We start from the raw sequence: 16,552 nt of genomic DNA on the forward strand, positions 1-16,552 counted from the left end.
TGAAAAAGGTCCATTGACAAGTAATCACATAGGTCGGAAAGGTGTTCCTGGACGAGAAACAAAAAGTATTACCCTGCAGCCCCCTAAAACTATCACCCCTTTCTTCCAGCTTTCATAAGTGTGCCCAATACGAGCGATATGTACAAGTGGAGACCCTATCAAGTCTTCGTTATAGGTGACTACGGCTTCCAAAATATGTCAGATTTTGGGGAGTATGCTCAGAGGATGCTCAATATGGTAAGTAGACGATCTCATAACCTGTTTCACATTAGTCGCTGACGAGCTGGTTACTTAGAACATTAAAAGATTTCACTACAGAAGTCGCACTACTGAAGAAGGATGCTGGTCACTATGCTAATCATGACGCCAGGTTGCAGTGACGGCATGAAGCAACACATATTAAAGCGGCTATATTGACTTTACGTCGCGTTTCCATTTTTGACGGTCTCAGGAGCTAACAAGGACGCGGACGGAAAAAGCAGGCAGTCGAACCAAAGAAACTTCCATATGTCTGTCAGATTGTCTATCACTGTGCCTGAAACGTTCAAGGATGGCGTCATTTAAGCTGCCATTACTTCCCTAAAGAGTAACCCATAACTTATAGTTCAGCGCTGAGAGCAGTGGTGCGCAGTAACCACTTTCAAAAGAATGTACCCTCGTCCGTTCAAGAGGGGTGCCGACTCAACGCTGCTGGAGTTGTGCTACTGGAGGTGCTGGAGCTCTACTACGAGAAAAGCGAGAATAACAGTTGTACTGTTTGTAAGTGAAACAAGCAAATAACTTTGTTTCATTGTCCTCTGCTGTAAGTATTACGTGACAGTACAGCTTGGTCCACACTATTGAGTATCAACGCATCCGTCAGCGTTGAGTCCCCTTCGAAAGCGACGGACGCTTTTACGTCATGACAGAACATGAAATATATTGCAAAGCAACGTTCGCCAGCATTGTTGTTGCTCGCTGTTTTTCGTTTTCGCATGGTGATAAGACCACAAACAAATGCAAAACATCTGCGAGCACGTGTTTTCCATCGCGTGTTCTGCTGTTGTTCGCCTACTGTGAGTATAATATTAAAGGAACGTCGTAAAAGTGCGTGAATTGAAAACACATGCGTCCATCACAGGGAAACTTTGGCGGACGGACGCATGGTGCGCATTAGAGCAACGCAATAGTGCGGATTAGACTTAACATTCATTCTGTACAATAATACTCGCAAGTCTTCAAAGACTCACTGATCACGCGCTAGACGTCAGACTGGTTGACTTCCCGTTCCTGGTTTGCAAGTCCCAGGAAGGAGAAGGAGCCACGTTCCCGACACCAGTCCCCATTTGGCCGTTTAGGGCATGTGCAGTTCATAATGGGTGCTAGCCTCTACAGAACTCAGCGGCGTTCCAGATTGGTCGGATGGAGCGGCTTTGTCTGCTCGAGCCATCGGAGTTCGCGTGCATTCCCCGCGTGCGATCGTCCCTCTTTGTGCATCCCGCATTGCTGATGCTTGAGATGGAAATGCGTGACAGCAACCTGGCCTAGGTACCTAAACGCGATACCGAATTATAGAGCGGAGTGTCCGCTATACGGCGATACATTTCTCGTTTCGCTGGCATGTACACAAGTGCCGCAATTGCCGCCAGAATATGAGCGGTTTTCGTCGTTGCCACCAAATTTGAGTATTTTTTGCTGCAAACTAAGAAAATCCCCGCCGGAACTAAACCCAAGCACTGGTACTCTGATGCCCAAAGTTCTACAGCCAGGCAATGACAAACTTAAAAGTGCATGGAAATAATTTGGAACATATATATATATATATATGTACAAGTAATGAAGAGACTTGGGAGGCCGTATAAGGGTTAAAAACACTTGCTACTTTTATTACATTACTAATTAAGGGGGCGCTAGGAATATATTTACAGTTAGGGGTCGACGTTTCGGCAGTCAGCGCTGCCTTCAACAGAACTAAACTTGGAAATAGGTGACAAGGGCTCATATACAAGGGAAAGGGGGAAAATGAGAGGGGAACAGTGCACGTGGAGCGGAGTTGGTGATGTTGCAGGAGCATTGTTGCTAATGGTCCATTGAGCACTTGCAGGAGCGTTGGCTGTCTTCCAGGAGAGTTCTCCTTGGTCGTCTGATAAACCTGAAATGATAACAGAGAGACGGCAGAAAGAACGAAAGAGGGTCGGGGGACTTGGTCTAGGAGCTAAGGCTGCGAACGCGACACAGGGAGATTTGGGGAGATTCTCCCTGTGTCGCGTCATTTCAATCAAACCGGCCACTCATTCAAGGACATCCACGTGTACATCTTACAATCTGGTTTCCCCTCAGACCGTAGCAGGCAACAGCGTGAATCATTCCTAATCCACAAATTCCAGTCCACGATAAACGAAGACCCCGGCGTATTGTCTACAGTTCGCAGCCTTAGCTCCTAGACCAAGTCCCCCGACCCTCTTTCGTTCTTTCTGCCGTTTCTCTGTTATCATTTCAGGTTTATCAGACGACCAAGGAGAACTCTCCTGGAAGACAGCCAACGCTCCTGCAAGTGCTCAATGGACCATTAGCAACAATGCTCCTGCAACATCACCAACTCCGCTCCACGTGCACTGTTCCCCTCTCATTTTCCCCTTTCCCTTGTATATAAGCCCTTGTCACCTATTTCCAAGTTTAGTTCTGTTGAAGGCAGCGCTGACTGCCGAAACGTCGACCCCTAACTGTAAATATATTCCTAGCGCCCCCTTAATTAGTAATGTAATAAAAGTAGCAAGTGTTTTTAACCCTTATACGGCCTCCCAAGTCTCTTCATTACTTGTAGTCTATTTGTTTTCGCGTCCATCTGTACTCAGTTATACATTCATATATATATATATATAAGTGAAATAATAAGACGTGGACTACAGATTACATGAACGTTAACAAAAACTAATTTATTTAATCGGGCACTTAACACATAGATAAAAAAAAAGAATGGTCAACGTTTCGACAGTGGCACTGTCTTCGTCAGGACAAAAGAGGTACAAGGGTTGCATATTGCTTAAATAGGTCCCCTGAGTGACGTCACAGTCGGTGCAAGTATGCCACGTGAGTAGTACTATAGATTAACTCTACAGCCAGGAAATGACGTCATCAAGGACGTATGACGTCACTCCAGGCCGCAGCCGCTCCGCCCTCATATCAGTGAGGTCAGTGGATAAGATAGTTAATCAGGAGATACACTATCAGTGACATCACATAGTTAATCTTAGTGATATGATATCAATGATAAGATTAAGTAACAATAATGACGTCATGGTGAAACAAACTAGGAATCGAACTTGGGTCCTTTAGGTTGTCAGACGAGCAGCTTAAGCCACTGGGCCATGGGTTCTACATGTTTATTTGCGTCGCTAATCAGAATAGAATTGTGTGGGGTGGAGACGTTGTTTGATTTCTTTTACGCCAGGTGGCGTCATGGGGAGTTGAGTTCGTTCATCTAGTGATGGCAGCACTTCCAGCAAATTTACCGCCGTTCAACAGATGGCGCAAATTTTAAATTTCGCGCCCATTTGACTTCGCTCTTGGTTTAAAAGAACTCCTCACGATCATGCTGTTTTCATTTTAGAAAAAGAAAAACAATGGCGAGTCAGTTCTATGTCAACTTACTGTCAAACGCCTCGAGTGATGCATTTCCTAGTAACACAATGAGCAAGTTTAGAGTTAAACTAGCTCAGCCAGTGCAATTAGATGAAAAGTGGGAGGTTGCTCTGGCGGAGGTGAATATCCCATTTGCAATTAATAATGTCACAGATATCGTTAATGGTATATCGGAGACTAGCCTCTTCGGTGGCGTAACCACGACAGAGCAAGTTAAGTTTCTTGCGGGAGAAAACATTATTGTACCTTTTCGTCAACTTCTAACGAAACACTTCAAAAACCAAGCCAAAATAATACGAGTCAGTGTTCATTATGAAATACAACTTCCACTAAATACTGGTCTGGAATTAAGTTCAACTCTCTCTGCTAAGCTTGGCCTTCCTGAAAAGATTATCGGTTCTTCGGAATTGGATGAAGGCCAGCCAGTAAAAGTATTGAAATATCAGGTGGACACTGAAGAGAAAGTCACCCTAATCACGTATCGTTCACGTACAACCAAATACGAAGTTCCAGAAGGGTATTATGAGTCAGGGAAGGACCTCGCCGATGCGATAAATCACGCATATCGAGCAAACTTCCACCTACCAGAAGATGCTCGTCTCATATTTCACAATCCCTATAATGGAGTTTGTCAACTGGAACGTCGCAATGAGGGTTACGTTACATTTCACCCATATTTAGCTCTGATGCTTGGATTTGGAAAACGAACAACCTTCTCCAGTTTCACAGTTGCTCAGCGTGATGTCTGCCTCTTCTCAGCGCAAAATTACATTTTCGTTTACAGCGATATCATCGAAAGTGAAGCTGTAGGTGATATAACATCACCCCTTCTTCGACTTCTCCCATTTAGACTGCAGAGTCGGAATGAGGTTATGTCCTACTCTTTCACAAATCTTTACTATAAATATGTGACTGTCAAGGAGCTGACTAGCATTCAAATCGAACTGGCAAACGAGATAGGTGATTTCATTCCCTTCATTGCTGGTTCTGGTCGTGTGGGAGTAACATTACATTTTCGAAAATGCATATAACTCAGACACCCTGTTGTATATCGCATTTCGGCAGCGGTAAACGAGATCAACCATTGCCACATTACTCAGCTCCTCTTTATCAAGTTGGATCTGGCTTTTTTTCTGAGTTGGTGCAGCGGTTTATACCTATACTGACTAAGAAAGTAGCGCCCTATGTAGGTCGGAAACTTCTTGACACAGGACGTCACATAGCGGAGGAAGTGAAACAGGGAACAGCGTTTGGAGAGGCACTAAGGAAAGGGGTTGGTCGCACCATCCATTCAACTCGTGACGAGTTGCTACATAGACTTAGAGGGAAGGGTAGGAAATGTAATAAAAGCAAGGGCAACAGAATTGATCGATCAGTAAAACCAACGAAGAAACGAAGAAAGGTTGACTTTTTCACCTGAGGAAAAAAAAGATGTCTACCATTGCCTTAGTACATAAAAATTCTTGCTTCTGCACAACGAATCAGTTGGACCTGTTTTCTGTTCCACCGACAAACTTCCACCGGAGAAGCCAGAATATGTGGAGTTTTTCCCCATTTCTGCACCTACCTCGAGCGGTGTGATTGAATATAATGTTCCAGGTCTCGGTGGCGGCTTCTTTGATCTCCAGTCGAGTTTGTTACACATTCAATGTAGAGTTGTGCGAAAAATGGAGACGCAGCATTGACTACAACTGGCAGTACAGTGACAACTGACAACGTTATTCCTGTACAAGCATTTGCATCTTCTCTCTTTCATCATGTCCACATTTATCTTAATTCGACACTGGTATCTAATTTCGAACATTATGCCTATCGTTCTTACTTGGACATTGTTACAAATGCAAACAATGTTACTGAAACTCACACCCTGTCTGCAATGCTTTACGAACCAGATCCAGTGGGAGAATCTGAAAATTTTGCTATCCCTAACGAAGCAAAAAGACTTTTCGCACGCTATAAACGCACCAAAGGATCAACTCTCTGTGATTTTTATTCTCCTATCTTTAGCGACATCTGTCAGCATGAGAAATTTGTCCTTAATAACACCGACATACGAGTGGTGCTAAGACAAGCCACTGACGAATTTAGGCTCCTCTCTGGTCCCAGCGAGACTGAAAAGCATACAATAGAGTTTTCTCGAATTGTGCTCTACCTCCGACGTGTGCAGGTTTCTCCAAGCGTACTCGTTGGCATTGAAAGAAGACTTCAAACGACACCCGCCACATACCTTCTTCGAGGTTTAGAGATTAAGTATAGGACAATCGCTCCAAAACAATCTCAGGTGATATTTGATGATCTCTATAGTGAACGAGTTCCTTCTAAGTGGACCGTATTGATGGTCAAGAGTGAAGCATATCAGGGTCATAGAGAACGGAACCCTTTTAAGCTTGAAAATTTTAAACTCAAAAGAGCAGTGCTCGACGTTGGCGGTCAACACTACACCGACGACTTCGACTTTCAACGAGACATCTATGCAAAGGGATACATGAATTTGCTTCAGAAACTTAAGAGCAAGGATATACCTCTAGCTCCGGCTGCATATGCAAAAGAGACATTTATGCTTTATTATCACCTCACACCGGATGTGGAACTGCAGTCACTAAGTCCAGTGCTTCAAGCTAATGTTCGTCTCACATTGACATTTGCTGCTAACCTCACAGAAGCTGTCACGGTGCTCTTTGTTTCCGAGACACCTCGTGTTCTGGAAATCAACAAAGACAGACGCGTTAAATTCGTATAAACGAATCAAAATGGAAGAATGGGAATTTTATGCAGCTTTTGCTCGGAACCATTGCACAAGGACATGCTTTCGTGGAACTTTCGCTCGCGATGAAATTTCATTGCAAAAAGCTGGACCGGGTCTTTATGTGGTGAATACAGCTCCAAGATGTTCCCCGGGAGAACACTGGACTCTATTCCATATCTCTAACGATAGGAGCATTTCTTATTTCGATAGCTACGAAATGCGACCACTATATAAGGAGTTCTACAAATTCATACACCCAGCATCTTCATTTCACTACAACAGGAAACGACTTCAGGGATACGGCTCGGCCACATGTGGACTTTATTGTCTCTATGTAGGTAGTCTTCTCTGCTGTGGGTTTCTACTTGAAGAGTGTACTCGGAGGTTCTCACACACCAACTTTAAACTCAATGATAGGTTGATAGCAATACTTGTGCGTAAACAGATACCACGAAAAACAGGTAACATGTGATGTTGTAGTGTACTCTAAAAGTGAACAAATTTGTTTTTAAAAAGAAAAGAGCCTTTATTTTGTCATCTTAGCAAGAAAGTAGGATACATTACATCAGACAGCTCACAAAAATGGGGAAAAGTATTATACAGTCACAATTTCATCATCACTTTGAAAACAAGAGAACTGAAACAAGCTGTTTTGCAAAGTACATACTCCACTTTTTTTGCAAACACTTTGAAAAAGTTTCATTATTTAAGGAAGTGACAACTCTCTCATTCACATAAAAAAACTTAGGAAAAAAGGTGCACTGAATAAGTCAAACGAAGATATGTACAATCAACACTCCTTTAGTGTTAAACACTTGCTAGAAAAAAAAAAAACACAAGAATAAAGAAAGGGTAACATCTATATTGATGGTAATTGGCTTTTCCATCATTTACCATCCTGATGCTTCCATCTTTGTTTACACTTGCCCGATGCATACATATGATTAGGTGTGAAAACCAAAAGGGAACGTTTCAATTCCATCTGCACAAATGTAACGCTTTGTATCCAAAGGGTTGAGAGCAATCTTTGTCACTGAGACGCTTTTGTTTACATTGTCTTTGTGTACGATCAGGTTCTGTTTAATAGAGTGTATTCTGCCATACTCAAGAGCATCGGTGTACAGGGAATAAAGAAGCTTCTGTGCTTCAGAATGTTTCACACCTTTCGCACGGTTGTACTGCTTTTTGCTACTCAGTTCGAGAGCGTACAGTTTTGGTTTTAGACAACAGAAACCGAGAATGTGATCACGAGGCATCTCATTTTTAAACATTCCCAGTACCATCTTATTTTTCGCGGAATATAACGGATGATCGGGGTCATAGCTAGAGTTATCCAGATGCTTGTCAGCTAGTTCGAGAAGCGCTTTCTCTTCACTCAACTTTATGATGAAGGAATCTGTGTCCATATACAACAGTCTAGTATCTGGAGCTACACGAAGAAGGTGGTTGTGGTAAAAATCAAACATCTTCAGCTTGGACAGTCTAGTATCGTGAATCCTAGGTACAGTGGCTGTCTCATGCGGAGCACAGATTGAGAGAATTGGAAGAGGATGACATGAGAGCTCAGCGGTCGGAACTCCTTTAGGTTTGGTTTGCGTAGGAGTCTGAGCACTTGTTTGTCGGTTACTGAGACGACAGTTGACAAACTTTCTAACCTGCATACACGAACGTCCGTACACGCTATTAATTGCAATCTTAGCTTGGGAGCTTTCGAAGGCATTCGTAGCTCGTTTTCGAAGATCGTGATTGAAGTCCACATAGGATCGGAGAAAGGGCTTTTGATTGAACTTTAGAACCCTGTGAACTTTGGTGAGACGCAAGCCCAAATGCATATACAACTGCAGATTGCGATAGTGTAGAAAATATCTCTCTTTGTCGAATAATGTCAACAGTAATTTTGCATCAGTAGCCTTCTCAGGAAGGTGAAACTTCTTCATCAATTCCTTGTGATACTCTGACAGCAGATCATAAGGAACTGACATTTTCTCGGGGGCAACTGGCAGATCTCTGTGACGTTGGTGGATTTCTTTGTCATACGCTAGATCTACCTCGAGGAAGTAACCCATTGGTGCGTCATCTGGGAGGTGTGTTATATCTAAGTTCACGATTTCATCCTCTGTGAGCCACTCGAAACCTCCGTAAGGTAGTGGTTCTCTCATTACTGAACCGTAAAGCCCATTAACGTCTATGTAGTGGATCAAGCTACTTGGGCTTTTGGGGTCAAACTGCTCTGTTCCTGGTACATTTGCAGTCGCTTTCCTCAGCGAACACTGTGTAATACCTCCTCGTATGCCATTTTCAATCAGCAGGTATGCGTCAGGGTCGTGAATCAACTCTAGCTCTACCTTACTCATTTTTAATGCGCAAGACATGCTTAATCCAGGCAGAGACACAAAGTGAAAAGGCTCAATCTTGTGAAAGTCAAGTGTCCACTTGCGAAAGCTCTGAAACACGTCTGCTAAAAGCAGCGCGTCTGTGAGTAAGTATAGGTCTGAATACTCTCCAAGATTACGGAGTTGAAATTTTTCAAAGACCCTCTGTGCATGACAATAATCTTCTTCACTTACTTCTGTCCCATTCAAGGTGTTGAAGAATTGATCCCGAGGAGGTAGAGAAAGCTCATTGTAGGCTTCGAAAGTGGTGACAAAATTGTAACAAAACACTCCTTTGCGAACAACTAGTTCGTTTGGAAAAACTTCATTTGGAAAAAATTGACGCAGACAACGAAAGCTGCTTTCGCCTTTCTCACGTAGATTTTTCACTAATGTTTCGAGACTTGCATTCAGGAAGTTTAAACTATCTAAGAATCGATAAGAGCCAACGTCTATAGCCTTGAATTTTTGGGAGCTACTGGCAATCACCTTTATGTCGACTTTCTTAAGCAAATGCAAGTGAGACAAAAGAAAACTCAAGTCATAGTTGGCATTGTGTGCAGTGATTGGAATCTTAGGAGGCACTCTCAGTTTTAAGTTACAGGTGTTACACAAAGTTTGTCGAAATTTTCCACTTACATGGTCATGGTCACGAACTTTTTGCTTCTTTGCAAAAGATTCCTGGCAAACATTGCAGTGACTTGCTGTGGCATGCTGCTGCTCATTGTCTGCGGTCATTTCTAAAGGGGCAATTGCACGTATCCATTCCAAAATATCGTCATGGAGTCTGTGCAGTAGCTCCATAAAGACAGTGACACAATTAGGTCCACGATACAGATGCTTTTGGAGGACATATGAGTCGGATGCGCGTATCACTAACAGACAAAATGAAGAGGGGATGTGATCTTCATACACATTTCCTGAATCCAGACATGGTGACAGCACACTTTCAAAGTCATACACACAGTAGAAAGGAACTTCTGACATGAGATGTTTCCCTGCAAATGCTAATGTCTCTCCCTTCTTTGGGTAAATGGTCTTGGCTACTTTCTGTTGCTTACACATACTTAAATGACACTTCAGACTTCCCTCTCAGCAGAAGCCCATTGTACATCTTTTACAATGAAATTGTCCACTTGGAACAAACAATCCAATAAAATTTGCGATGAGCACAAAATGAGAGTCAACTGGTAACAAGTCCACATATTTCTGACGCTCCTCATCAACAACTTTCATGGGGTAAATGTAGTTTCCTTCCTTTTCGTATGCGTACACATTAATGCTAATTTCATTACGTTTCTCAAATATCTCTACATCTTTTGGGAAAGCTACGGGAAATGTATCAGGAAATACATACTGTGTTATGTATGGTCTGTAGGAAGATGCCCTCCGCCTGTGATGCGAGGCAGGATGTAGTCCAGCAATCACGGAGAAGACAAAACACATGTTCTCTTCATCTTCATGTAGTCCGTAATCCACATTCAACAGGGAACGATACTTTCGTTTCAATTCACTCGGTAACTCAAACTGGGAACATCCAATTAGTTGAGGAGCCAAACGTCCAATGTTTAGAATACAAGCAAGAATGCGAAAGAGAAAAAAACCGGAACCTTGAATTTTTAAGTTTTCTAATGTTTGTGCTATCTCACTACTCGTCTGTGCAATCGAAGGCAGTACATCTCCTTCTGACCAAACAGTTCTCACTTTAGAAGGTACAAAATGAATTTCAAGTCGTAACTCCTCCTCGGGCGTATGTCGCCCAAGTTCTACTTTAAGAAATGTGAAGTAGCGTAGTGGGAATCCAAAGTGTCGCAATACATTAGCAAGATAGTGTTCATACTCATGAAAAAACGTTGTCACTTCATGCCCCGCCTCGTCTCTGTCATGTAGATGCAACTCGAAGCGTTTCGTGTAATTCCGTAGTGTGCAGAGAGTCTCACAAAATGGTATGCAGGGTGTCTGGAGTTCGTGAACCTTTGCCAGATGAATTTGGAGTCCCTCTATTGTTGCATAGTACTGACGTTCGTGTTGAGGACATAAGTGACAGGTCACCATGATGTGGAGAGAAGTGTCTCAGGATGAGAGCTGCCGATATGTCGATGTATCATCACTTTTTCTTCCCATGAGTGAATAGAATGTCGAGGGCAGCAACTCTCTTGCTTTGAATCTCTCCTTTTTCTCAATTTTAAGATTTGGCAGTTGTCTCATCTCCTCTAGATCATCCTCTGTCAAACGCTTAAAGCGACTAGGAAGGTAGAACTTTACACGTTTGTCATTCTCCATCAACACTTCTACATAGACCGCTTCGCCGTACACCGTGTCAATCTTTCGCAAATCCAAGACCTCCAGCTTTTCATTCTTCGGTAGGCTACTCATTTTCTGAATATCTCCATCTCCAGGTTTCTTGAGTTTATCGAGCTTATCCAAAATAGATGTCATACCTTCTCTTGTGGTGACTTCTCACTCTGACTCACTTATTCTTTTCTACACACAGACTGAAGCTGAAAATAAGAATAAATATAAGCACACTTTCCCACATATCGGAGCGAAAGGAAAAAAGTGTAACATACCCTTCCTCCTGTGAGGATTTGTGCGAAGAATCGTCATGGAGGGCAGACTTATATAGCGCTTTGCGAACAGTGCATGCATAGACATGTTTGACTTTGTTGGTTACCTTCTCTGACGTAACCAATCACATGCTCATCACATGTCTAGACAAGTTTGAACATGAAAAAAGTAAGAAAAAAAACCGCCTAGAACAGACTTGTTCTGAAGAAGAAAAAAAAAAGATAGTCATATTGCATGTTTGCACAAACTGAAAGTGCTAGGACTTGAGAATTCTACACTGACTTGCTGTGCAAGATATACAGATATGAGTTTCTCAGCTCCCATATCCAACATTGACAAACTAAAGGGGTGCATAAAGGTTAAGTGTTGTTTGCCATTTATCGTTTTCATAAAAAAAACACACATGCTTGAAAAAAAATGAGTAAAAGTCTTATGTAATGTGCTATTTATACCAGTCTTCATTTACTTGGAAGAGATGACTGAGGTTAGACCTTATAGGTTTATCACTCCTGTCTCAATGACTATATCTGGACAAAGTCAAAGTGGAAAGACGACACTCGTTACACGTTTGATCAAGCATAGAGCCACTGTCTTCGATAAACCTTTCGATTGTATACTGTACATATACTTGTACAAGCAACCTATTTTTGACGATTTTCCGAGGTAACTTTCAGTCAAGATATTCCCACTAACCTGGAGGATGTTAGAAATTCTTTAATCATATTTGACGATTGCTTGGCTGACAAGAAAAGGCTCAAAGAAATCTGTAACTTCTATGTAGCTGGATGCCACCATCTCAACTGTTCGGCCATCTTCATTACTCAATAATTATTTGTTAATGATCCTCTGTATAGATGTATTCAGTTCAATAGCAGTGCTCTAATTCTATGTCGTTCTGCTCGAACTGTGGATCAATTACAAATACTTTCACGACAATTGTTTGGACGGAACAAAAGCGACTTATTGACAAGCATATATAAGGATGCTTGTAAGAAAATGTATTCATACATCGTAATTGACTTGTCTCAAAATTGTTCAGACCACTATCGAGTGTGGACGAACATATTTCCCGACGATCATCGCCAAATAGTATATAAAACATGAAACGTGTAAAGAAGAATATTCATTTTCTTCACTTGCTCGCAGAAACTACGTCACTCGAGCAACGTTATTATCTTTTGGAGCATGCTACAAAGGATCAGCTGAATACGATCAGAGAAATTTGTATGAACCTTTGTGAAGGAAACGTCACAGTAACTCCGAGAGTAAGAAAGCAATTAAAACCTTACGCAGCATCAATTCGCATTTTGGCAAAACGAGACGCAATGGGGGTCAAGAAAGCTAAAAAGGTCTTGCAACAATCAGGTGGTTTTCTGCAGTTTCTATTACCACCTTTGTTGGGTCTCATCTCCTCATTGGGTGGAAGAGCGATTGCAAAAGGCTAGTTCCATCTCAAATCGAACAATCCGGTACACTTGATGTCTCGAATGAACGGGAAAAAAATATATGTTGAAGCGATCGGTGAGTTAGGAGAAATAAACGCTTTCCGAATTCTCTGCGGTGCGCCGTTCGAGAATTAGGAGAGGAGGAAAAAACTGCTTCTCATAAGGTGACGTCGTCGCGAGCGGGTTTGAGCGTTCGCTACAAGTCCATTTCTTCTCGCATTATAGTAATTTCTTTATCTGGCTTTAGACCACTTAGGGCACAATAGGATCCTTCGTTGGCAGTGCTGTACCGGTTTTTGTCTGTCTGCAAAAAAATATCAAAGTTGACCCAAAGTGCCGAAAAACACCATATTCACTGCAGCTTTGCGGACGATGTACAAAACGGATAAGACTGAGCTTTATGCCGTTTCATTTGTCATTCATAGGGCTATCGAATGATGTATAATTTGTTGCTCTACTCTGTAAGGAACGCAAGCGATACCTCTTTTAGTAGCACCATACCACCGAAAAACGACGAATTTCGGAAGCCATTATCTAAAAATCCCCACCAAAAACTTGCTTCGAAAATTTTATATGTTGTAGGTAGTTCCTTAGACTATCCACAAAAGCAAAATCAAAATTCGGACTTGATCGGTAGGTGCACTGCGAATTTTTTGCCAGCCCTATACGCGGAGCGCATTCAAGCGGAGGCATCGTGTCCTCTGTGTTGCAAAATCGAATTTTCCAAAGGGACTTTCATCTTCTGTCTTCACATAAAAAGTAATTGCTGTCATTTGAAACCGTTCTGAGCGCTTGCGTTCATAACAGTGTCGTAATCGCTGAATGTAGATTGTGGAGCAACCACATGTGCTCACATCTTTGCGGGATGACACACATGCATTGCAAGTGCTGGGAGCCCGTGAAGAACATAATGCTTTAGAATACTTTTGCGTCTTTATTAGAGGTATATTTGTCCACGGTGATCATATCGAAGCATATTTACAGTACACAGAATAACAAGAACTTGACAGCGAAGAAGACAAGGTGACGAAGGTAAGAAGGGGTAACGTAAGTTATGCAGAGCATTCCGGGTGGATGAGACTGCTCGTGTCATGGACTGCTTTAGGCCGTTGTGGAAGCCACTTTCCTTAATGTTACTTTTGATGGCAGGTTCTTGTCAGATTTTCTTTCAAATATGGGCAAGGTTGCTGCGTGTTGTGATTCAGCCACCTTTGCTGTGAAGTACTTGAAGCAGCTTCTGCATAGCTGACCCATTTCTGTTACGCCTTCGGCTTGATCTGCTGGAACCACAGTCTTTATGGCACCTACGCCGATCTCCGAAGCAAAGCGAAAATCCTTTGTCTATAGCACTTTTTTCTTGTGTATGAGGCGGTAGTCAGCGAAATCCACACGATCAGCACTGTACAACGAAAAGGCCATTGAGGTAGGTGTGAAAGCAGGACGACACACTACAGTAATGCAGATGTCGTCGCACACTCTGTATAAGGGCACTCCGTGCACTTCTGTAGTCGAGAAGTGAGTGAAACGTCTTCTGTGTGTAGGTGAAACTTTGCGCGAGGTGTCTTCAAGGAGTAAATGCGATCAGGACCTTCCCATGGTCGCATCATGTCGAACCGAATAACATATTGGACAGCGGCGCCAGTCGGGCTGTTTCGGCAAGGTTCACAAAAGCCACCATGAACTAGCCTTGAGTGTGTGCGTATGGCACTACACAACATTTTCCTTAGTGCAATTTCCCCCGTCCGAGGTCATGGGGCCGTAGGAAAGGAAATGTTTCAAAGAATACTGGAAGTCACTGCGTCCCTGCTGCCATAATGCGTACATTAAATATGCTTGTTTAGAATAACCCTGAACAGATATGCCTCTTACAAAGATGTAAAATCATTCTGTTCTTCCCGGGCTCCCAGCACTTGCAATGCATGTGCGACATCCCGCAAAAAATGCGAGCACATCTGGTTGCTCCGCAATCTAGATTCAGCGATTACACCATAGTTATGAACGCAAATGCTCAGAACCTTGGAAAGGAAACCTTGAAACCTCAGAATGGTTTCAAATGACAGCAGTTACTTTTTATATGAAGACAGAAGATGAAAGTCCCTTTGGAAAATTCGATTTTGCAACACGGGGGACACGGTGCATCCGCTTGAATGCGCTCCGCGTATAGGGCTGGCAAAAAATTCACAGTGCGCCTACCGATCAAGTCCGAATTTTCATTTTTCTTCTGTGGATAGTCTAAGGAACTACCTACAACATATAAAATTTTCGAAGCAAGTTTTTGGTGGGTTTTTTTAGATAATGGCTTCCGAAATTCGTCATTTTTCGGTGGTATGGTGCTACTAAAAGCGGTATCGCTTACGTTCCTTACAGAGTAGAGCAACAAATTATACATCATTCGATAGCCCCATGAATGACAAATTAAACGGCATCAAGCTCAGTCTTATCCGTTTTGTACATCGTCCGCAAAGCTGCAGTGAATATGGTGTTTTTCGGCGCTTTGGGTCAACTTTGATATTTTTTTGCAGACAGACAAAAACCAGTACAGCACTGCCAACGAAGGATCCTATTGTGCCCTAAGTGGTCCAAAGCCAGATAAAGAAATTACTATAATGCGAGAAGAAATGGTCTTGTAGCGAACGCTCAAACCCGCTCGCGACGACGTCACCTTATGAGAGGCAGTTTTTTCCTCCTCTCCTAATTCCCGAACCGCGCACCGCAGAGAATTCGGAAAGCGTTTATTTCTCCTAACTCACCGATCGCTTCAACATATATTTTTCCCCCGTTCATTCGAGACATCAAGTGTACCGGATTGTTCGATTTGAGATGGAACTAGCCAAAAGCAATCGGAGTATAATCGATGCAGAAATACGAACTTGTACCTTACCGAGAAGATCACCTCCCAAATATATTGAAGAAAGATGAACCGGATGACATCAAGGCAAAAGAGATAATTCAGTATCTTCACTCTTTGCTACATTCAAGTAGAGCTGCAAAACAACATACAAGCGAAACACTTCCTGGATCGCGAGAAGAAGGAACACAGACCGAGGAGGGGGAGAAAAGTGACACAATTGTTGGTTTTATGAGTAGTGGTTATAAGGTCAGAGCAAACCAACTTCTGCAACTTCTACAACCAACAATCTCCTGGAATGCGCAAACCCTCGAAGTAATCGTTGACGGTCAAACGTTGGAGAATAGTAATATAATCGATCTCGTTTATTATCTTGTCTCAAGAGCGAGAAACGTTCCAACTCCTCCTTACTTCGATCGCATCTTGCCGCTATTGGTCAAACTGAATCTACCAACACTTATTGTGCATCCAAATCGTTTAAAAACACAGAGTCACGGGAGCATCGAGCAGTCGAGCATCGCCTGTTACAAGTGAAGCAAGCACACCTGAAGGTGCCTCGCCAGCAATCACACGTGCTGCAAAGCGTGCCCGCCGAAACCTAACATGGAGCCCATATTGAAGCCTGTGCAGGAGGAACAGAAAGACTATTTTCAAGATGAAACCATATTGTCGCACTTCCCTCCAAGGCATCATAAAAAAGTATTAGCAATACTCAAACTGATAACAACTGTTCTAGCTTACGACGAGTATGGAAGAGTTATATGTCACGGGAAGGTAGTGCCACAGTCGTCCATTGTCGAATTGCTGAAGTATGAACTTCACAACAGACAACCTTACTGGATGAGAGGAGACGTGTCAGCTACAATAAATGCCTATCTATCCCTTGACGCTCTTCGAGTTCGCAGCAGAAGAAAGCACTAATGGCCGCCTATTACGACCCAGAACATGCCGG

The 16,552-nt window shown here is 42.7% G+C and overlaps 1 protein-coding gene across 2 annotated transcripts in view; it reads left to right on the plus strand.

Moving 5' to 3' along the window:
- Positions 1 to 115: 115 nt before the first annotated feature.
- Positions 116 to 16,552, plus strand: part of LOC135370070 (uncharacterized) — a 255,687-nt gene continuing 239,250 nt past the window's right edge. For both annotated transcript variants that reach the window (XM_064603765.1, XM_064603766.1), the window contains exon 1: positions 116 to 237. In XM_064603765.1, coding sequence (XP_064459835.1) covers positions 139 to 237 — 99 coding nt within the window. In that variant the 5' untranslated portion in view covers positions 116 to 138. The remainder of the gene's footprint in view (positions 238 to 16,552) is intronic.

Source organism: Ornithodoros turicata, chromosome 10 (genome assembly GCF_037126465.1).
Source record: "Ornithodoros turicata isolate Travis chromosome 10, ASM3712646v1, whole genome shotgun sequence".
Classification (NCBI taxonomy): domain Eukaryota; kingdom Metazoa; phylum Arthropoda; class Arachnida; order Ixodida; family Argasidae; genus Ornithodoros; species Ornithodoros turicata.